This window comes from Pan troglodytes, chromosome 14, assembly GCF_028858775.2.
Source record: "Pan troglodytes isolate AG18354 chromosome 14, NHGRI_mPanTro3-v2.0_pri, whole genome shotgun sequence".
Lineage (NCBI taxonomy): Eukaryota > Metazoa > Chordata > Mammalia > Primates > Hominidae > Pan > Pan troglodytes.
Genome location: NC_072412.2, coordinates 84,261,699 through 84,284,293, shown reverse-complemented (window position 1 = coordinate 84,284,293; position 22,595 = coordinate 84,261,699). Strand labels below are relative to the sequence as shown.

Here is a 22,595-nt window from a genome sequence, read left to right as displayed (position 1 = left end):
AGTCCCGCAGCGAGGCACGTTTTGTCCGGCGGCCCTTAATGTCGTGTTCCTGTCTGCCTCTGCCTCCGCGTCAGGCGCCTGCGATCGGAGTGGGGAGCGCTGGGGCCAGGACTCTCGACTTCCCTCTACTTTCTCTGTTAATTTCACGCCTCAGAAAGGCGGTCTCTGTGCGTGCTCGGGTGTGTGACACGGGTCCCCAGCTGCGAGTTACATTTCCATTTCTTCTTTTCCCTCTTTTTCGTCTCCCACGCCCGTTTCCGGAATGTGTTCTTGTGTCCCCCTTTCTCCCTACTTCTGTCCCCCTCTCCACGCTCCCATCCCTTCTTGTCTGCCCCCTCCCTGGTCGTCAATGTGCCCCCTCTCCGTCTTTCCCGCTCTCCACTGCCCCCAAACCCGTTGTTATTTTGGTTGCTTTGTGTTTGCCCTTCGCATGCTGTGCTTTCCGGCTTGTGTGTGTGTTTCTTCTGTTGTTTTGTTTTGCTCTTTTGGTTTTGTGGTTTTTTTGGTTTGGTTTGTGTCGCCTGCAGCTGCAGAGCAACCTCTTCGCCAGCCTGGACGAGACGCTGCTGGCGCGGGCCGAGGCGCTGGCGGCCGTGGACATCGCCGTGTCCCAGGGCAAGAGCCATCCTTTCAAGCCGGACGCCACGTACCACACGATGAACAGCGTGCCGTGCACGTCCACTTCCACGGTGCCTCTGGCGCACCACCACCACCACCACCACCACCACCAGGCGCTCGAACCCGGCGATCTGCTGGACCACATCTCCTCGCCGTCGCTCGCGCTCATGGCCGGCGCGGGCGGCGCGGGCGCGGCGGCCGGCGGCGGCGGCGCCCACGACGGCCCGGGGGGCGGTGGCGGCCCGGGCGGCGGCGGCGGCCCGGGCGGCGGCGGCCCCGGGGGCGGCGGCGGCGGTGGCGGCCCGGGGGGCGGCGGCGGCGGCCCGGGCGGCGGGCTCCTGGGCGGCTCCGCGCACCCTCATCCGCATATGCACAGCCTGGGCCACCTGTCGCACCCCGCGGCGGCGGCCGCCATGAACATGCCGTCCGGGCTGCCGCACCCCGGGCTGGTGGCGGCGGCGGCGCACCACGGCGCAGCAGCGGCAGCGGCGGCGGCGGCGGCCGGGCAGGTGGCAGCGGCATCGGCGGCGGCGGCCGTGGTGGGTGCAGCGGGCCTGGCGTCCATCTGCGACTCGGACACGGACCCGCGCGAGCTCGAGGCGTTCGCGGAGCGCTTCAAGCAGCGGCGCATCAAGCTGGGCGTGACGCAGGCCGACGTGGGCTCGGCGCTGGCCAACCTCAAGATCCCGGGCGTGGGCTCACTCAGCCAGAGCACCATCTGCAGGTTCGAGTCGCTCACGCTGTCGCACAACAACATGATCGCGCTCAAGCCCATCCTGCAGGCGTGGCTCGAGGAGGCCGAGGGCGCCCAGCGCGAGAAAATGAACAAGCCTGAGCTCTTCAACGGCGGCGAGAAGAAGCGCAAGCGGACTTCCATCGCCGCGCCCGAAAAGCGCTCCCTCGAGGCCTACTTCGCCGTACAGCCCCGGCCCTCGTCCGAGAAGATCGCCGCCATCGCCGAGAAACTGGACCTCAAAAAGAACGTGGTGCGGGTGTGGTTTTGCAACCAGAGACAGAAGCAGAAGCGGATGAAATTCTCTGCCACTTACTGAGGGGGCTGGGAGGTGTCGGGCGGGATAGAATGGGGAGCTGAGGAGGCATTTTTGGGGGGCTTTCCTCTGCTTGCCTCCCCTCGGATTTGGAGTGTCCGTTATCCTGCCTGCGTTTGGGGAGTCCCTTCTCGCTCTCTTTCCTCCACCCATTCTCTGATTTTCCTGCCTTTGCTGTCCCCTAGCCTTGAGGACTGGGGTGCTGGGTGTGGGGATTGGAGTATAGGGTAGGGGAGAAGGGGGGGAGCATTCGGGGGAGTGGGGAGTGGGGGGAAGGAAAGCGGAGACTCGAGCAGGGGTTTTAAGGAGCAGGATGGTTCTGGGGTTTGGGTGGGGGGAGACGCGGGAAGGGTAGGAAAATGGACTGTTTCTGACCAGAGACACTTACCTAAATATCCTGGGGACCAAGGAACTATGTACAAAAACAAACCTACCAACCACCAAAAACTAGACAAATAAAGACAAACTAAAACAAAACAGAACAAAAGCAAAGGAAAATGCTTTAGAAATTTTAACTCCGGGGAGCCATAATCTGCAACTTCATTTTCCCCCATAGAAGAGAAAAAAGAGCACCACCATTATTACCACCTCCTCAACCCTACACACACGAACTGAGTCGAAAAACGAAAACCAAACGAGCGAGAAGTTGAAGTTCTGGGTATCAAAGCTAGTTGTTCTGTCTGCGTGTTTAATTTTTCCCTCTCTCACCTGCATCCCATCCATATCCTCTTTATTTCCTCCGTTCCAATGAGAGGCCTATGGCTGCTCTCCAATCCCGGGAAGTGAGTGGGAGCACAGCTGAAAAGAGAGGGTCAGGGGGAGGCTGGCTGCTTGCTTAGGTGGAATCCAAGTTTTCCCGTGGCCCTGCCTATACTCTGGTGGCCTGGTCCTGTTGGGATGGGGGTCTTTGGAGAGAAGGGCATAGTCTTTGAGCTAACTAAAAAGCAGAATTCCGGAGCTTCGAGATATCTTATTCTAGAAAAATGAAACAATTTTAACAACAGTTTTTTTTCCTCTTATGTCGAAGATCTAGTTTTAGACAATTTCAAAATAAGCTTTTCCCACTCATAGAACTTTAACTTGCCCTTTCAGTTTTATCTTTTTTTAGAGAGAGGTTTAAACTACTGATTTTTCCTGTTGATTGAAATAGACTAATGGGGTGAAAGTTATTAGGAGAGATACTCTCTCCTGTTTTCTCCACTGAACGAGACTCATCTTGCTCTTCTAGGTCCCGTTTCTTCCTCTCTTGGAGGACATGAAATTATAGAAATGTTGAGAAGTTCCTGCTTTCTTTTGCGGTAGGACTTGGCTGTGAGAAAATCACCTAAATCCCAGAAAAGAGGAAGACAGATTTAAAGTGCCCCCACCCTCATTTGTTTCAAAGAGGTCTGCATGTTGGGGGAAAACAGAACAACTGTGTTTCCTTTTACTTGTTCTTATTATTCAAGAGTCATTTATTACTGGGGATAAATGTTGGGTAGCAAGAACTTTAATTTGCACTACCAGTCTCCCAAATAGAAAATCATGTATAGTATTTCATAGTAATAATCAGGTACCTTACAAGCTGCTGGTGGATTTTAAAAAATTAAGATAGTTGAAGGTGGTTAGGTAAAATGCCTGCTTTGTGTACAAGATACTCTTTGGATCTCTCGTAGAGATGGTTTTTACCATCCTTTAATCATAACTAAAACATTGAAAACAGAACAAATGAGAAAAGAAAAAAAACCTGCCGATTAACAAGACTGAAATCATGCATGATCTGAAAGGTGTGGAAAGAAACACAATTAGGTCTCACTCTGGTTAGGCATTATTTATTTAATTATGTTGTATATCATTGTTTGCAGGGCAAACATTCTATGCATTTGAAACTGAGCACTAAACTGGGCTAGCTTTCTGGTAGACCGTTTTGTGGATAGTGCGATTTCACAGTCTACTGCCTGTTTCCACTGAAAACACAACATTTTTGTCATATTCTTGTATTCAAAGAAAAAGGAAAAAAGATTATTGTAAATATTTTATTTAATGCACACATTCACACAGTGGTAACAGACTGCCAGTGTTCATCCTGAAATGTCTCACGGATTGATCCACCTGTCCATGTATGTCTGCTGAGCTTTCTCCTTGGTTATGTCTTTTCTCTTTTACCTTTCTCCTCCCTTACTTCTATCAGAACCAATTCTGTGCGCCAAAATACAACAGGGGGATGTGTCCCAGTACACTTACAAATAAAACATAACTGAAAGAAGAGCAGTTTTATGATTTGGGTGCATTTTTGTGTTTATACTGGGCCAGGTCCTGGTAGAACCTTTCAACAAACAACCAAACAAAAAGAAAACACAAAGAAATGGGGGGAGGGTAGGGTGTTGAAGGGGGACAAAAAGGGGAGAGATTGAGAATGATGTATTTTTTTGCTGAATCAGAATTCACTTTCAGATAACTCGTGAAAAGTGGTGCTCTAAATAAAATGAATTCTATATTAGTTGCCTGTGTTTATAAAAGTTATTATTTTTTAACTGCAGAAACTCTTAAACCACAGCACTTGATCCAGAGTGGTGAAAACCAATAAATAACCAGGCACCCAAAAAACATTTAAATTTAGGGTCAGGGACAGAGGAATTTGGAGGTTTAGATGTGATATTCTAGCCTAAAAACACCTAGTAACTGAATGGCTTTTCTTTGGAGGGTAATACATTTTAAAACATTTAGTGTGCCACCTACTGCTCCAGAGTGACTAGAGAGCCTCTATTTCTTGGTGACTTGGGACTAGATCAGATGCCAAATGTACAAAGTTTCTTAAGACCTGAGATTATATCATCTGAAGTCATCTTATTTTAGCCAAATCTTTTTAATTTCACCGGCAAATCTGTGAAGCAAAACACTTGATGTTCAAAAAGAATAGTACATTTTAAAAGCTGTGATTTTAAACAGTTGTTAATGTTAAAAAAAAAAAAAAGCACTAGAGGTATTTTTAAACATAGAACTCTTCCATAAAAAGTTGATTTGTTTTTGCTGTTATTGACTTGAAACATCATCAGTTTTAAATAAAATGCATTTGTAAAAAACCCGTTATTTTATAGAAAAGTATGACTGGATTTCATTGTTGGAAAAACAGGACAGAACAAATGAAAAGATTTACAAAGGTTTTTTTTTTTTTTTTTTTTTTAAAGTCTGCCTCAAGCAGAAATGTTGCAGGCAAACACATGTGTATTATATAATAATGATCAATATAGGTATTAAGAATTTAAGGATTTGCTTTAAATAAAACCTTTACCACGTAAAAATAAGAGTATTATGTTAATAAAACATCATGAAAATGAATTTCCTATTTTATGTAGTAGGAAACTGTGCAAAACAAAAAATGCTTTGCTTTCTGGTAAGTGAATCTATATATGGCTTGAAGAAGTAGTAAGACTATTCTAAGACGCCTTTAACTGTCAATCCATGAAAAAAAACAAAAAGGGACCTCCTGAAGAGGCCAAACTATCATTGAAGTGGGTGTCAATGAGTGATAGTGTGGCCTTTCAAAGTTTTCTAGTTCTGAAGAGAAGTTCACTCTAAGCGGATTCCTCCACCAGTTTTGGGGTGAATATGATAAAATGTGTGTCCCGGATTCTTTTAAAGAATAATCTCAAAATAAGTTTGAGAGAGTGGGAAAATTGGGCTCCGTTTGCATTTCAGCTTCTCAGGAAATCCAGGCGGCGGCGGGGGTGGAATAGGAAAAGCAAAAGACAAATAAGCATTAAAGCATCTGCCACATTTATGCCATCCATTTGTCTTAAATTTCATCTTTTCCCCAGTTCTAGCTCCAGGTCGTGTTCCCTCTGTAGGTCTAAAAAAATCATGTCCTCAAGACCCATCAACTAACTTCTGAATAATTTTTGTTTAATGCGTGTTCTGAAATTGCTCTCAACTTCGATTACAGTTTCATAAACTGTAGGCACCCACTGCCGTGATTGTATCGATTTTTGTTTTCTTGTGATACTGAGACTACTTCGGTCCGGTTCCTCCTACACGTGGCAGCGCACGTGAGAGAACAGGGCGCCCCAAGCCCGCAGGACTCACTCAGGGAGCCCTGCCCTCTGCCTCTGCCCCGCCGCCTCGGCCTCTCCTGATCGCACCTGGCACCTGCGTGAAGTATCCCTACTCATCTTTCAAGTTGATAGGCTTTCGCAGTTTTTCGTCCGTGAAGTTGGAACTGGGGCTTCTGATCCTGGCTAAAACTAGCCTTTCCCACCCCATTCGAACGGCCTTGGTGGCCAGCGGGATGATAAAGGTGATGACAATTAATACTGGTACAGTTCTGCCATCGGTGTTATTGCCATCTCAGTCTTAGCGCCACGATGACAGCCACGCAGTCCTTTCGAGCTGTTTCAAAAAAGACCGCAAGCTTAATTGATTTTTTAAAATAGCAGCCGAATTCTAATTCACACGAGGTCCTCTTTTCCACTTGTGAGATAAGCCTTGTCGCAAACATTACGTTATTTAATGTTTGATCAAACCTTCCTGCCACCGCGGCTTCTGGCGCGGGGCTGGCTCACGGGGCATCGGGTGAGCTGAGCGGTCAGAGCCAGCCCGGCGCGCGTGGGGAAGGCGCGCGGCCGCCCCGCTCCGGTTGGCTTACTCTTTGAATAATTTATGGTCGGAGAGTTCTGGAAATAAAATGAATTATAACAAGGAGCTAATTAAAAACTTTCGTAATTGTTGTCAAGTCAGCTTTACCGGAGGACGGGCAGCCCCCCGATTCCCTCCCCGAAATCCGGTGGATCTGCAGGGCGGGGCGCGGATCCGGAGGCTGCAAACTTCAGCAGCCCAGCGCTGTTCCGACTCCGGGGAGTTATTCTGGAGGCCTCCTCGTGGGGCAGCTCCCTCTCCAGCTGCACTCCGCAGCTCGCAGGTCTCCAGGGCATAACTTTCAGACTTCGGGGCGGGTGGGTCGGCGCGTGCAGTTTCAAACCATCGGCAGAGCTGATTGGGTTGAATTTGAAGCCAGGAGGGGACCCGCCCTACCCTCACTCACGCAGGGTTCTCGTTCACCCACCCACCCAACCCCGGCATCCCAGCGCCTTCAAGGGCACCAGCCGCGGTTCTCCGGGTGGCGGCGAAGGGACCGCCGCTCATCCTGCCTGCATCCCTCCGCCGCCTGCCTGGAGAAGCAGCAGCCCACAGGCTTCCAGCTGCCCGAGGTCGCAGCTCCGCTCGGACTGCAGGACAGCTACCGGCCTGCGGGCCCTGGCGTGGATTCGACTGTGCCGGGGAGAACCCGAGGTCAACGGCCTTAGGCCGGGGCATCCGGCGCGCGTGCGCAGAGTGGCCAGCGGGTGCGCACCGCGGGGAGCCGGGAAGGAAGAGGCGCGCTCTGCGCCGCGCAGAGCCCGCACATGCGTATTGGCGCGCGCCTGGTCCCCTCGGAGAAGTGGGCCGAAGTTCCGCGGCTCAAAATTAGGCGCTCCCAGAGGTCACCTCCAACTCTTACGTGCCCTTCAGGACGTTCTGAGAGAAAAGGGATGGACCAATATCTCAAAGCGGTTAAAAAAACCCTCTCCCCAGTTGCATAAGTCAACAGTCTCAAGCACCACAAAACTTTCACAACTGCCGTACACTTTTTAAAAAGAACTGGAAGGCATACGAGGTTGGCTTTTGTTTTGTTGCTAAGATGCGTATTACCAAAACCCTGCTACAGATTTGAATTTATCCGGCAGGGATTTATACCCGGGGCGAAATGCAGCCTGGCCGCTAGGCTTTCGTCCTGGGGAATTCAAGTGGAATCCTGAATCGCAAAGCTGAAGTTGAAAATCTCGGTTCGGTGAGAAGCCGACATAGCCCTAGTGTTGAGACCAGCATCCTGCTCCGGCGAACCAAGGGCTGGAGAGAAGAAGCGCCCGTGTCCCAGTCCCCTCCCCAAGCCTCATTGGCGAAAGATAGCTGCTTTCCGATTGAGGAAAAAAAAAAAAGCGTGGAAGGAAAGTTGTCAAAAGGAGTGGTGGAGGAAGAGACTCCTCGCATTGATCAGGTAAAAGGAATTACAAACAAAAGTTTGTTTGATAACTCTTACGCCTGGCCTCAGTGCAGTATAATATATACAAACTTTTGTAGACGTAGATTAGAATAAAACAAAGTGTTGTCAATTTCCAGCCGTGGAAATTCACTTAAACCAGTTTCTCCTTCTCCCCGCCCCCACCAAATGTTGACAATAAACATTTAATGAAGGCAGAGACCTGGTTGTCTCCAGACAGTGTCAGAATACTTTAAGCAGGCCATTAGCACGGCCTCTTCCACTTCAAACATCGCGGTACACTCTAAATATATATATATAACTACGTGTGAGACAAATAATACAATCGTACGGATATCTTAAGTGGTCTGCAGTAGTTCTGATACCCCCTGTCCTTACTAACTGAAAACTAACTCATTGTAGATTACTCGCGCTTAAAAAATGTTAAATACAGTTAATGCAATATTAATCGCCCTTTGGTGATATAAAATGCAATATTTTCAGGCAGCTATTGAGCTTTTCTAGAAGAAGAGCTGATGAAAAGAGTCACAGCTGAATAGTGGAGAGAAAAAGCCCGGTATTTATTGCTTTTGTTTGGCTTTTGGCTACAGAGACAGGAACCTTCTAATGGGGTAAGGACATTTATTTTATCTGCAATCTATTGCTGCGAGAGCAGGGGCGGCAGATGGGGCTGGTACGATATTCACAGTGTAATTTAGAGCAAATCCTAATAACTAATAGTGATTTATGTTAATTTTGAGCACTTATGTGACTTCACCATAGCGTTGTGATGAAAGAGAAAGAAAAAGAAGCTGAATGTGACAAGGAGCTCTGAGGCTGACATTGGGGCTCAACTGTCCTGCACTTTGCACAATCGTAAAATGTGTTGTATGAGTTAGCAATGGAAATGCAGGCATTTAAAAAAGCAGGTAGGATCCATTTGACTCTGGGCAGAGGTATTTCCCGAGGGCTTGCGTTTCTTCTGAAAATTTATCTTAATGTGACGGACTGTGACTCCTTTGAGCGACAGACGCTTTCATCCCAGTTTTAAATAAAACAGATATGTTTCAATTGTTTCATTTGCTTATATTAAACTAAGGGATTGTGTGTTTGTGTGTGTGTGTGTGTGTGTGTTGACTGCGGGGAGAGGGAGTCCATTGTATTCGACGCGGGAGTGCGCGCCGGGGTCTTCTTTCCAAAGTGTAATCTGAACCGGAGGCTTGAAATCAGCCTTACAGCCAAGAAGCGGGCTCTCTCGCGCACCACTGCCACGCCTTATGCAAAAGTTTTAATACTGGCTGCTTAAGCAAGTTGCGGGTTCCTAATCTTCACCTGATATTTGTTTGCCCAGAATCAACTTTGGAAAGCTTTCCGGTCCTTACCTCCGTCTTTCCCTTCTCCCAAGGGATTCCAGGGCTTTTTAAACTTAAAAGTGCCTCCTTTCTCCTCACTCCCCTGGTATTGTGGCACCGGTTCAGAACTCCAGGGGCTGCCAACGGGACGTGGTTCTGCACAGGAACAGGGAGATTTTCGGCTTCCACGCAATGCACTCAGAGGGTTGGAGCGGTTTTGAAAGGGAGGGTGCGCTTTGCTCGTGGCAATTTACTTTTCCAGTTACCTTTTGCACGTTTTAACGCCTTGGGGCTATAGTTTGAAAGTAAAACAGCATCAAAGCACCTCCTTATTAGTCCTGTATTTGAGAAATCCGAAGATGAAACTACCTAAAAGGTTTAATAGGGCGGAACAGCATTTATTTGCCAAGCAAACAGCTAGAGTACAGTTCAAAAGGGGTACAGTGGTTTATCAGCAGGAGGCTGGAAGGAGAAGAACATGGGCAAAGCGAATTTCAAGCTTCAGTTACGAGGTTAAAGTGAATTAAATAACCTTAAAGTGTGATATATGCTTTGATTTTGAATATCATTTCCCTCGTCCCAAATTTATATACGTATATATACAAATAATACATATACAAATACACACGTGAGCGAGCGCGCGCACACACACACACACAAACACACACCCCTACCCCTATCCTAGAGTTTTTTTCCCACCTTTCAGAGTTGTCAAGACTTTTTGTTTGTAAACTTTCAGATTTTGCGGAATAAGATTGATTACCTCTCGATGGATTTGACCTGTAAATGCATTTAAAGCACGATCACATTCTTTAACGTTAAATTTTCATTACTTTCTTCCTGTTTTTCTTGTTTTGAGGCTACGACAGATGTAAAAATGCACCTAATTTCTTCTACTAGAGAAAAAATCAAACTACATGATTCAGAGCAGTGTCTTTCTTAAATATGATGCTGCGTTTTGTTTTTGCTTTTTAAATCTCCTCTATCAGTAACTGAACTGTTACTGCAATGCTAGTATTCTGGGTATAAAGAAGACTTTAAGCAAAATGAATCTTTAAACAAAATAAATCCAGGCAGCTGACATTGCCTGTTTACTGATAATACTCAGGAGCTGGTGTATGTTTGTGAGCTTGAAGCTGTGCCTCCACGTGCATATCCATATACAAACAGATGTAAGCGCATTTTTTACTGTTGCTGTTGAATGTAACTGAGTCTTATTGCTAAACTTTATTCTGGTTCTGTCCCAGTGTTTCAGCACCAGAAGCAACTCCCTTAAAATTGAAGAGTGGTGCATTATTGAAACTCTCTATCAAACAGCTCTGGGGTTCAGCCTTTCTGAAAATGCTGGCTCTCGATGAGGTCTGACTGTCTGACTGCACATAAGCCCCTAATATGTTAATGGCCGTAGGGGATGCCTAAGGTACTATCTCAAGCTGCTTCGCACACCATATGTCAGGCCGTTAGCCACATGGATCTATTAATCAAAAAGAGCTGGAGAGGAAAGAGAGGGTCTTCAGAAGGGGGGAGAACGAGAGAGATGGGGGAGGAAGAGGGGAAAAGAAAAAGCATTTAAAACTCACATGTCTTAATTTTTTAAATAAAAAACGAATAAAAATATCTAAAGAAGGCTCCATCAATAAAATTTCTTTGCTGTCGAGTTAAAAACTGTTCATAAATGTCTACTAAGTAATTAGCATAGCATTTGGTTCTACTGAAATAGATGGATATTTTACCTGAAAGGTCTTATTTGGGTTTGCTTTATTGCAAAACTTCTATAGGCAAGACTCTGATGGCACAAAAGTTATTTTTGTTATGTACATTGTTTGGTAAATGTGCTTTATTAAAAGTAGTGGGAGGAGAATACGGAAATTGTATGTTTAGGGGATGTAAGAAGGTCATGGAGGGAGGTGCCTGGGGGATTTGTAATGAATATATAATTATTAATATATATTTGCATGGACAGTAGAGTTTTCACTTTTTTTAGTTCTTCTGAGAGTAAATGTAATGTGTTAAGATTTTTGTTTCTTCCTTTAGGCTGGCTTTATGATAAATGAAACTGCAAAATATACAGGATAGAAAATAGTACTTAATTTTTTTAGAAGGAGAAGAAATGAGAAAACATTAAAAGTTCCATCTTTTTCATTTCTTTGTTGTTTAGTAATATCTCTTGCCTTTGAGTGTTTAAAATTGTTTTCAGTTAAATAACTAGTTTAGAAAGTTTGCACAATATTAGATGTAATTATATACTCAGCATGGAGAGGGCATGAATGAGTAAGTATACTAAGTGTGTAAGAAAAATATTTGAATTCTTTCTTGAAATAATGACCATATTTGTCATGTGTCTTAAACTAATTCTTTTTAGGGAAATCAAGTGGAAGTACAGATTTTAAAATATCAGACCTATATCAGAAACAGAGCAATGAAAGGAAAACATATAGGTTCTTGGATTTACAAGTTACATTCTTTTCATGTGCAATGCTACCTGAGGATAGAGAAAATATAAAATAAAAAGTCAATTCAAGCATATTTACTTATTGTTATAATTGGCAGTAAGTGATGATGGGCCACAAGAATACTTAACTTCTGGACTATCAATTTTAAGTTTAAAAATCTATAATTATTGCTAGCATTTAAGAAAGAATACCCTTGAAAATGACTTTTTAATATTGTCATAATTAGTAGGCTTACACTGCAGTAGTTAATTTGTAAGATAATAGAATTATTGAAAAGTTTATTGACCTTAGGTTTAAAAAATACATATGTAAATGTTGACTACTTATATATATTGAGAACACAGATTATTCACTCACCCCATACGCCCTGTGTCATTAACAAAGACTGATAGTGCTCTATTGTATTGGATATGTAAAAGAGACAGGCAGCAGAATGTTTTTATGATTCAAAAATACATTAAAGAAGATAATTGTGTTAGAAAGTGCAAGATTACTTGAAAAAAGATAACTGTGAAATTGTACTCAATAAGAAACAAAAATTATATAGTGCGATCTATTACAATATTTACAGTATAAAAGTGGAGTACTTTGTGCTATGTATTAGATGGGAGGTATTAAATATTCTTTATTTTCACAAGGGAACCTGTCTGTCTTTATATAGAAGTAAGTGCTCAGTTACAGGGACAGGTTAATATTGAGAGGTGTTTTTAATTAAAAACACCACTGCTTTTGGCTAGTAAATTATCTGTGACTCTTTAAAAAAAAAAAGGATTTTAAAAATAGAAAATTGTGTTGTACAGAACTGCAGTCAATCTGTAAATATGACAGATTCTAAAAGTCAATCTGTAAATATGACAGATTCTAAAAGTCAATCTGTAAATATGACAGATTCTAAAGCACTATATTTCATCCAGGAGATGATGAATACATGAAGAAAGAATCATCCTGAATTTCAACAGTAGCAGGTAGGGAGAAACACTTATTATCTTTAAATTTTGGTGCATGCCATTAGCCTTCATTTCTTTCCCTGTAGTTAAAAGGTAGCCCATATATCTGTCGCTTTGGGTTTCCAAAGACTCGTAACTTAATTCCTTCAGGCTATTCATCAGCACAGTAATTAAACTAGCAAATGGATGTAAATAAAGTGAAATTGGTTTCATGACAGATGAGGCGAAGAGGCCTCTGACATGAAACAAGGCAGGACAATAATGATTTCAGCAGCATCAGGCCATGGAAGGAACCCCAGCTGGATTTATTAGGTGCTGCAAGTGATTTGCTAGAAGCGGGCAAGACATGAACACTCTTTAATTTGACAGGAATTTTGCATCCTAAAGAGCATATTGAAATATAAATTCAGAAACAAGTTCAGGCAAACTGTAAACAGATGTATTGTTAGACTGAAGATACTACTCAGTATTTTAAAAGGAAGAAGAAAAGAGAACGACATCCCCCTCCCTAATAGAAGAGCTTCATTTTCACAATTTATTATTTAATTGTGGGTAGTGGCAAAATAATTATGAAACATTTCGTTCTACTTAGTGAATTCTGTTACTATTAGATGGTTAGTAATTTTGGATGTCCAGGTTTATTTATCAGGAAAGCAACCAATGCAATAGATGATTTAGAACCCAGCACAAGTAAAACATTTGTACAAATTAGCAGTACATGCATACATGGGAGAGATATATGGCAAACTGGGAGAGAAGCCTGGATGGACAACTTATTTTACAGAGTGGGATTATTATTGTATTTAAATAAAATCTAGGATAAAAATCTGGCACCACTTTATTGCCTCTAGCGGTTTGTGCCTGGATACCCAAAGAACAAATTTCTATCTGCAAAGAGAAATTGTTTCAAGCCCTTGATCAGATGAATTCTTAAAATGAAATATAGATTTGTCCCTGCAAAATAAGCAGTTCCATGAACTAGAGGGAACCAAACTATAACTGAAAAATCACAGAATAAGAGAAGAAGGTGTAAGGAATGGATTCTTGGCTGGCTCCCCAAGAGTCAAATGAAAATTGAGTCACTATTCCACTACAATAAGGAAGTCACACATAGAATAAATAAAAGGCAGATTTTCACACTAGGAGCAGATCAGTCCCTTTCTCCATGAAAAGATGAGAAATGAACTGCTTTATGTTTAAATGTAGTCTCAATTATTTAAGCCTCCTTTCATGAAGAGCAAAGATAAGTAACTCCTCCAAATCCTCCATGAGTGGTGCCCTCCCTTTTCACAAGAGTCACGCAAGGTTTTCAGCACCGCGGTCAGCTCCAGGGAGGGTCAAGGGGAGAGCGGGCGGGAGGGCAGCTATTGACCCAGGAGAGGTGAAACCTAAATACTCCTAAAAATCTACCGGCGATTTAATTATTTAGCAGTGGATTCTGATCTTCTGTGGGATACTAAAGCCTAAGTCCTCAAATATTTTAGAAAGTGATGTTTCATAGGAAAGTGAGGAAGAGGCATGGGGGCATGGTGGGGGCTGGGGTAGAGAAAGAGCAGGTTATCAAAATTCTTAATGAAAATAAAACCTGAAAAAGGGAGAGAGAAAGAAAAACACCCACTGAATGCTACCTCCCTTCTAATGGTGGGTGACTTTCAGGCCAAGAAGGAATTTATTATGAAACTCAATTGGTTTTCTCCTTGAGCCTGCTCTTTAAAAAAAAAAAAAAAAAAGGAAAATATGCCTAATTATTTTAAAGTTCCTTTCCAATCGCAAGGCATAGCTAAGTCCTTTAATTATAATACAGTATGAATAGGGGGAGCATATGGAGGAGAATGTCAAAAAGAGGGTGCCAGGGGCAGATCCTCAGAAATCTGTATTCATTTCTGGCTCTTATTTGTTCAGTAATCTCTACCATCATAACTAAATCTTGAACCACTGATGTAGTTCGAGTTGTTGTTGACTTAACGTCAAAATTCAATCACTGGGGGTTTTGCATCAGCCGGGCTACTTATTTGTCTAATAAATCCGTCATTTTGTAAGAAAAATATTTGAGCAGCCGTACTTGACCTCTTGGTATCCACAAGTCACATTTATTTCTCCCAGTTTACAAATGCAAAATCGAGATGATCGTCTAACGCCTGGAGGAACTGTGTTGATTTCGGATTGGATTTTAGATGGAAATGTCTATTTTAAATACCTTGTGATTAAATTGTACATATAATAGGATCCATGCATTTTTAACTGGTTCCTGCTTGGGAACTTAACAACCTGGACTGCAAATCACACATACCAATGCCAAAAGGAAAACACACACACACACACACACACACGCACACAACCGAACCCACCCACTTTTCTCAGACAAATACTAAAATTTAGCCTCAAATGCAAGACTTTATTAAAACAAGAGTTTTTTTAAAAAAATAATTCTTCTATTAATGGATTCTCCAACCTTCCCCCAAAAATGTTCTAATTCCTGGAGGGTAAGGCTTCAGCCCAATCCCAGGAACAGCGCACACAGAATTCATGCAGTCTTGAGTCTACAACCAAACTGTAACTCAAGTCTAATGAAATCCATATCACCATCTCTGAGTATTATTAGTTAAGGAAAAAAATGTGTTATATTTTATTGAATTAATTTTATTCTCCAGTCTAGAAGCCTGTTTGGATATTGCTTGAAAATATTCTATTGCTTCTCTCCTACTCCTTCTCCTTCAAGAATCTTTTTAGTGCAAAAATCTCTCCACAGCTCAAGAATCTTTCTCAAATCTTTGGCCAAAGGCAAAACAGTCTATTCGAGTCCATTGTAGAGTTGGGGAAAGTGAGACACTACCCATATATTATGGCAAAAGTACTTGGATAAAAAGAGACGTCTTCAGAAGGCAGACTAGAAAACTGCTTTTGCCAGTTGGCGATGGGACTGAAACAACTGGGGCCTCGGGAAGCTGGAACAACTGGAGGGAGGCTGCAGTATCTGCGAGGTGCGTCCTATGGACGCAGTCCCGCCCGCGTGGCTGGGGTGGTGGGGCGGGGATGTAGACTGGGCATACTTTGGCTGAGAGAGGAAAAGGGCCTGGCGACCTGCTCAAGTTTTGGATTCTTTTTTGCCTTCTTGCTCAGGGATGCGCGTTTGTGTGTGTGTGTGTGTGTGTGTGTGTGTGTGTGCGTGTGTGTGTGCTATTCAATAACTAGGGGATGCGTAGAGAAAGTGTTGCTGTAGCTTGTTTGTGTCTGAAACCTTCGCGATGGTCCGAACCCATATACAAGATATTTCATGCCAAAGGTGATCAATAAACAGGGAGGGTCTCTGACCCCCCGCTGCCTCCGCCCTAGCTCTGCGCTGGATTTTCTGCTCCTTGAAGTCCCGCGCAGGTTCCAGTTGAGTTTCGGTGTTCGCATGTTTTTCCTCAGACCTTTCTCTCCCATTCATTTCACGCTTGGGATCCCCGAGACCTCGAGTTTCTTTCTTTCTTTCTTTTCTTTCTTTCTTTCCTTCCTTCCTTCCTTCTTTCTTTCTCTTCTTTCTTTCTTTTCTTTCTTTCTTTTCTTTCTTTCTTTTCTTTCTTTCTTTTTTTCCCCTGTCTTATGATTAGGGGAGTGCTCTCCCCGTGCATTTCTGAGCCTCCCCGTTTGGGCTACTCGGAGCTCGATCCCTGCGCCGAGCTCTGGCCACCCATCTACACAGGGCAGGGCTGGCTGGTTGGCGGCGGGGAAGCTTTCGCACCCCGAGCTTGCGATGCTCCCTAATGGAGCAGTCAGCCTGATGGGCTTCTCGTCCCGGCAATGGTCCCGAGTACTCTTCTGCATGTGCTCTCTTCCCTCTAAGACCTAGAGGGGTCGCTAGTGAGCAGCACACTTGGCACTGCAGTGGCTGTCTGGGGCTTTTCGCAGACTTCCTGCCTCTACTTGCTTAGAGCGTGCACGCCCATAGTGTTAGTGACCAGTCCTTACAGGAGGATGCTGGGTTCCGGGAAACTATACCTTATAATAACCATTCCTGTACCTTTCTCATAAACATGTCACTTCCATTTCCAAGCCTGCCCTCCTAAATTTAATTACTTCAAATTTTCATTTTCCCCTCGTAGGACCTTAAGGCATTTAACACATTCAGAGAAAGGCACCGTGGCCGGGCGGGAAGAATCCTCAATTCTAGGCTCAGCCGCCTGAGAGCGACAATCCACATAACCCTAACCCCAGTTCCAAGGCTTGTGGAGAGTGGAAGGACCAGGTTATGTTTCTGTGGGTCATGCCACAAATCTGACTGGATGTATAGTTCAGGTATGAGAAGGTGAAGGAATAATTCTTTAGTATGTGAAAAAAACCGGTCAGAGTGAATTGACACATTTGTCTAATATTTGTTTCTGTTGCAAAAACAGTGATGGGGCTTTCAGAGTCAATCCATCCTGCTCCCTTTCTCACACCCCTCCTTTCTTCCACCTTCCTCCAAGAGAAAGGAAGTGTTCTTGGATTGTGTGGATTATCCACTCGTTGATTGTCCACTTTGCCTTCTGATGTAGAGATTTCTGAAGGAATTTTATTTCTCGAATGTGATTGGGTGAGAAGAGAAGGGAAGTATGTGGACAAGTCCAACTCCCCAGGCTTTCTTGCCAGGACAACGTTCGCTTGGGCTTCCCCTTGGCTTCCAGATTCTTCTGCAACCATCAGTTGCAGGAAAGGACTTTTGCATTTACATTGGTTTCCTTTGGTTTTCCCGAGTCAGTCACTCAATCAGAACACGTATTGAGAAACTAGTACTATGTGCATGGACAATACTAGCAAGCTGTGAAGGCAGGTGTGGCAAACAGAGTGGTTAGCAGATGGAGCAGGTCAAAGTGTTTCTGAGATAGATGTATTTTTAAATTCAGATGATCCTAAATGTACAAATGTATACGACATCATTTCTTGGAGAAAACTTCTATAAATACTCAACACTGCCTTTACAGTTTTGAAGTTAGCCCTTACCCACATAAAGTAGGTATAAATTTGTGAACTTTTTAATTGAGAATGAAATTGGAAAAGAAGGAAATGCTTTGGCAGTTTGAAAATATTGTTAGCTTGTGGAAATAGATATACTGTACTGTAATTATTAACAACTTATAAAATCTTAAATCAATATAAATTAATTTAATTATGATTTGTAATTGCATTATGCATGATCAACTTGAAACACTATGTTAAAGATAATTAGAGCTGGGCACCGTCACTCATCAGTCCTCTAATAGCTTAATGAAAAGGAATGTCATGTACCACCTTTGGGTTAAACCTGTAAATTAGGATAAATGTTATTTTCCAATAAAAATGTGGTAAAATAATTGTACATTTAATAGACATTTTTATGACTCAATTGTAAATGTGTAATGGATTTTTTTGGAAACTGTATTATTATTATTTTTCATGGACCTAGTTAAGTATTTATTAGGGTTGATTGAGCTGTCAGTGTTTTTTCAGGATCAGGCCTCGAGGATTTGAATGAAGACTAACTTTTATGTAAAAATATCATGCTGTCCTCGAAGCGGGTGCCAAGAGGTCACTGCAGATGGAGGTCCTAACTTAGCATAATGGGTTTAACATTTCCATGACATCATCAGGGAATCTGAAAGGAGTCTAAGGATAATCAGAGTGGTCATTCAGAAGAACAGTAAATATTTTATGAGGATATATAGAAGCAGAAAAGATGGTCAGAAAGGTGATTCTAAGCTCCTTAGAGTTCTGTGAAGGAGGCTTCTCAGTTACTCTCAGAGTTAAAAGAGCCAATGCATATTCTTATATTAGCAAGACACTTTTGAGAGGCTCAGAATAGGACCCAGGTTAGACATTAGTTTGTATAAGATCATTTCTGTTTCCTGAACTCTTCATATTTTGTCAAGGTGTCTGTATTTATCCTTTATATGCTTGCAAACAAGAATATACATTCACTGTTCCTAAGACTATTTTAGTTTGTTGATTTCCCAATATTATCTGGTACTGCAAGGTGGGTTCTTTTAAGATGATAATTGAAATTACCATAAGCATATTAGAAGTGTGTATGAATTAGATGAATTCAGTAAGCTCTATTAATTTATATTTTTTATTTTCTACTTTCAACAAATAATATTTGAATCCCTGTATTACTACGGGTCTTTTGATGGGATTCACCTTTACCACCAAACTTCTACTTCTAACCCAAGGCAGATATTGAAGAAAGAATTATATGTATATATATGGAGAAAGAGAGAGAGAGGGAGGGAGGGAGAGAGAAACAATACAAGCTCCACAAAACTTCATGCTTCAGAGTTTTAAACATTTTCTCTAAATTATGATCATTTTTGTTTCCAGCCAGATATACATAAATAGAAATAAACTTGTTCTGTTATTTGAAAAGGAGACATATCTTTTTTTAGAATATGATTAAGTACACTTGCTCAGGGATTATGTGGATTTGATGTTTGGCGTTAACCATTAAAATGGGTATTTTAGACTTTCAAAAATGCCAACTGGAATGAGTACTGAGTCTTCTCGAATTTATTTGTTTATTTTAATAAAAAATTATCTTGACACTTCTGAAAACAAAAGAAATTTTATCATTCCCTGCAGAAGATACAAATGCATAAGTGTTGGGAAAGGTAAATAAAATATTTTAAACTGTAAAATGTAATCTTCTCTCCCCAGTCTTGAGCTTTGAACATAATACCCATTCCTTGAATCTCAGATGTCATCATGCCAGGAAACCTTCCATGGTGTTCTGGCTCAGAAGAATCTACTTGTAAACTCTTAGATAAAAACTTAGGATTTTTTAAGGCAAAAATCCTCTTTGGTCACTTATCTCACATTTCCTCTTATTGTAATGACATGTGCTCCTATCTTTTCTACCATAGTAAAGGCTTCTCAGGAGAAGATAGTTTATCTTTTCTATCTTTGCATTTCCCAGTGTGTCTAACACAGTATTATGTAAAGTAGATAATAAAACTTTGTGTGTACAAATATTTAAAAACACACTTTTTACCTCTGATTATAATATTGAACACATGTAAATAATGCAGTTTATTGCTCCTCTTTCATATAATTCCATTTTATTCTGGTGACTTTGCATGTAGCTGGACAAATGGCAAACTGATATTTTCAAGCTGGTGTTATTCTCACCTTCATAATTTATCTTAAAATTTGATTGGGTCAATTAGAATTTGGTTTTACAAAAAGCCGTTATAATTTTATTTTAAAACAATTTAAAAGGGGTTAATATTTAAAATATCATAATTGTCTTTATACAGTTTGTGGAAACAAAATTTTTACAATTGCATCATCTCATTGCAATTGGTTATGAACTATTTTTATGATCAAAAGCCCTTATCCCTTTGCCTAAACTGCAAATACACACCATTATTTATGCCATCGTAGGCAGATCTTGCCTTACAGATTTGGCCTTATATGCTCGCCAGATATTAACTTGAGAATGTCTCTGTATGATTTATCCTTTTTTTCCCCTTTGCACAGTCACTGAATATTGCAATGTAATGATTTCTGCAAGTGGACCAGTCAAAAGTCAAATAAATCATTCCTTTATAAGATGCAAAGTTTAAAGCACCAGTTAGTAAGTTTTGCTTCTTGGTAATGGGGCTCAGCAAATTTTACTTTCTGACACATTTTATAACCCTTCAGAGTAGGTGCAGTAATTACAAATGACTATATCACCACACCCTGCTGGTGCCAGGCTCTGCTCTAAGTCTCTCTGAGAATGTTTTTGATTGCAACTGCATAATTTTTAATGATTAAAACAATGATTTGATCGGTGCATCAACAATACAGTGTTATTTTGTGGGACTCTGATACCTGTTGGTTTCCAATAAGGAAAGGGAATATTAATGCTTTCATCAAAGAAAAGGATGTTAAGAATGGGTCTTATTAGAGAAACATAAGTGAGGCTTCTGTTTTTAAATATAGAATTCATCTTGCATTTTAAAACACCAAAGAAATTTTATTTGCAGTGACTTTTGTAATTCCAGTTTCTGAAGTCAGACACGTCTCTCATGTGCTAAGTTTTTCTTTGTCTACAAGAGACAAGAAAATAGAGCATTTCTACACTCAATCCTTTTCACATTAAAAAAAGAAAAAAGAAAAAATGAACTGGCCATGGGCCTGTACATTAAATTTCATGACTTAAAACCATAGCAATCAAATATTTTATAATTAGAATCATTATTTTCTTCATGTTTTGAGCTGTTTTACAAACAAAGAGAAGGCAAAAACTCCACACTTACACATTCCTACATTAAATGTAGAAACATTACAAAAATTAGATTAGGAAATAGATGAATATAATGACCTTACTCTCAATCATATGCTGCTAGCTAAGTGTTTGAGACTGAAAAATTGCACTAATGAAGCTATTTGAAGGCTTTTGTGGACAACTGCTTCCTCTTTGAAGATTAAATGAATGATGTTGATGTGATTAATCTTAGTACAGGGAGTGATGCAGCAGCTAGAAAATACCTTGGTGATTTTCATAATTAAACTGAATCAACATTTCAAAGAAATGCCAGTGTTATCACTTGTATATTAGAATTACATTCATTAGACAGAAGAAACAAATAATTTGAGCAAACAAGATTTTCCTTTTGGTGTACTGAGACTTCTATCATGTCTCAGAGTATCTTGCTATAAATCATCATTACTGTTTAATTTTGTCCTTGCCTTTTTAGCTGTTTTTGTGTCTCTGTGTGCCTGTGGAGTGCTGTTGATCATTCAAAGAATCTTGCTTATCCTTTACTTACTTTCAAACTTTTGAATTTTATCTTCTCTTAACCCCACGTCCAAGGTAGTTGTCTGCCCACTATGATCTTAGATAGGTCATACTTAATAAATTTGAGTTCTAATAAAATAAGACTTCTTGGAATTGCTTTGGTTACCTTGCAGAGAACTGAAGAAATCATAGCTCTGGTATCCTCACATATTTTGATAGATTTAAATCTCACAGACCAATGTTATCTTTATCCATTTCTTAGTTGTAAGAAATTTCTATTTTTTTTCTTATTTTCTTAGAAGGATAATTCCAGCAGAGTCACTTTTTTTTAGTGCTTTGTAGATAACTTAAATGAGAAAATCATCAGCACTATTTCCAATCAAACTATGGGAAATTGCCTTGGTAGATCAAGTAAAAACAGTTCTTCTGACTTCTTAGTGTAAGTACAAGTTAGGTTCAAGGGTTAAGGATTACTGCATTAATAGAAGTGCAGTGTGTTACTAGTTTTATCACCACTTTAAATTATTTTAAAGGTTTCTGGGTTACTCTTTGTAACCCTGATATTTGCAGTGCTCTTCCAGCTGTTGCACTGTCTTTCCTTTTCTGGTTGTTAATGGAAATAAGAAATGTTTTCCTTAAGGTACTGGATAAAGGACTGGTCTTTCTCTTCAGGGATCCCAATTTGAGTTCAACCTATAATCCTAAGTGAAATGAGTTTAGTGTCTGTCACCAAGTCAGTGGTGATTGAAAATACTCAGCTCCAAACCTGTTTTCCTGTGACTTTGTAAGGCAGAAAATATTGGAATGATCAGGTACCAAGGAACTCAGGAACAAAAAACTTTTAAAATAATGTGCCAGAATTGATCTAAGATGCTGGTACATATTCCGTGCCAGAAAGCCCCAGATAAAACTCAGCTGAATGGTCTATAATCCGTAGGCATTCTTTCTGAAATTGCCTTCATGTGTGCACCTGAGATGCCAGACAGTCACCTTATACCTGGAAGTTGCCAGTTAACCATGACAGCAGATGAAAAACAAGATAAGTTTACCCCATTTGGGACTGCAGGATGTTCCATTGAAACAAACTTTTTAGCACTTTCTGACTACCCAAATCAAATCTAAGGATTTAGTGAACCAAAAGCACAACTTTCCCTCAGATCCTTCCTCCCATGCTTGTTAGCTGTAACCATAGCCGTCACAAGAAGCAGAAAGAAACAAGAGTCAGAGGAAACTCAGGATGCGGAGGCACAAAGAGACCTACAAGGGAGGAGAGCCTGGGAAAAATCTCTCTTCCACAGGGCATTTGCCAAGAGGCAGATGTGGACATGAAGAGAGTATGGTGGAAGGTGGAGGGAGGGAAGATGAGCAGCACATGCAGGGATCTGATTTACTCAGGGAGCAAACAGGCCAGCGCAGGACCAGTGTGGAGGAGCAATGGGAGAGATGAAAAGGGAGTAGGGAGTTTTTG

The 22,595-nt window shown here is 41.7% G+C and overlaps 1 protein-coding gene and 1 long non-coding RNA gene across 5 annotated transcripts in view; one reads left to right on the top strand and one right to left on the bottom strand.

The window, feature by feature from the left end:
- Nucleotides 1-22,595, bottom strand: part of LOC134808141 (uncharacterized) — a 562,219-nt gene that overhangs the window by 12,687 nt on the left and 526,937 nt on the right. The gene's annotated exons all lie outside the window — the stretch shown is intronic.
- POU4F1 (POU class 4 homeobox 1) overlaps nt 1-22,595 on the top strand; it is a 217,168-nt gene that overhangs the window by 531 nt on the left and 194,042 nt on the right. Inside the window, exons 2-3 of the mRNA XM_063792250.1 lie at nt 528-7,677; nt 8,164-8,291. Of these exons, the coding sequence (XP_063648320.1) occupies nt 528-1,670 (1,143 nt within the window). The 3' untranslated portion in view covers nt 1,671-7,677; nt 8,164-8,291. The remainder of the gene's footprint in view (nt 1-527; nt 7,678-8,163; nt 8,292-22,595) is intronic.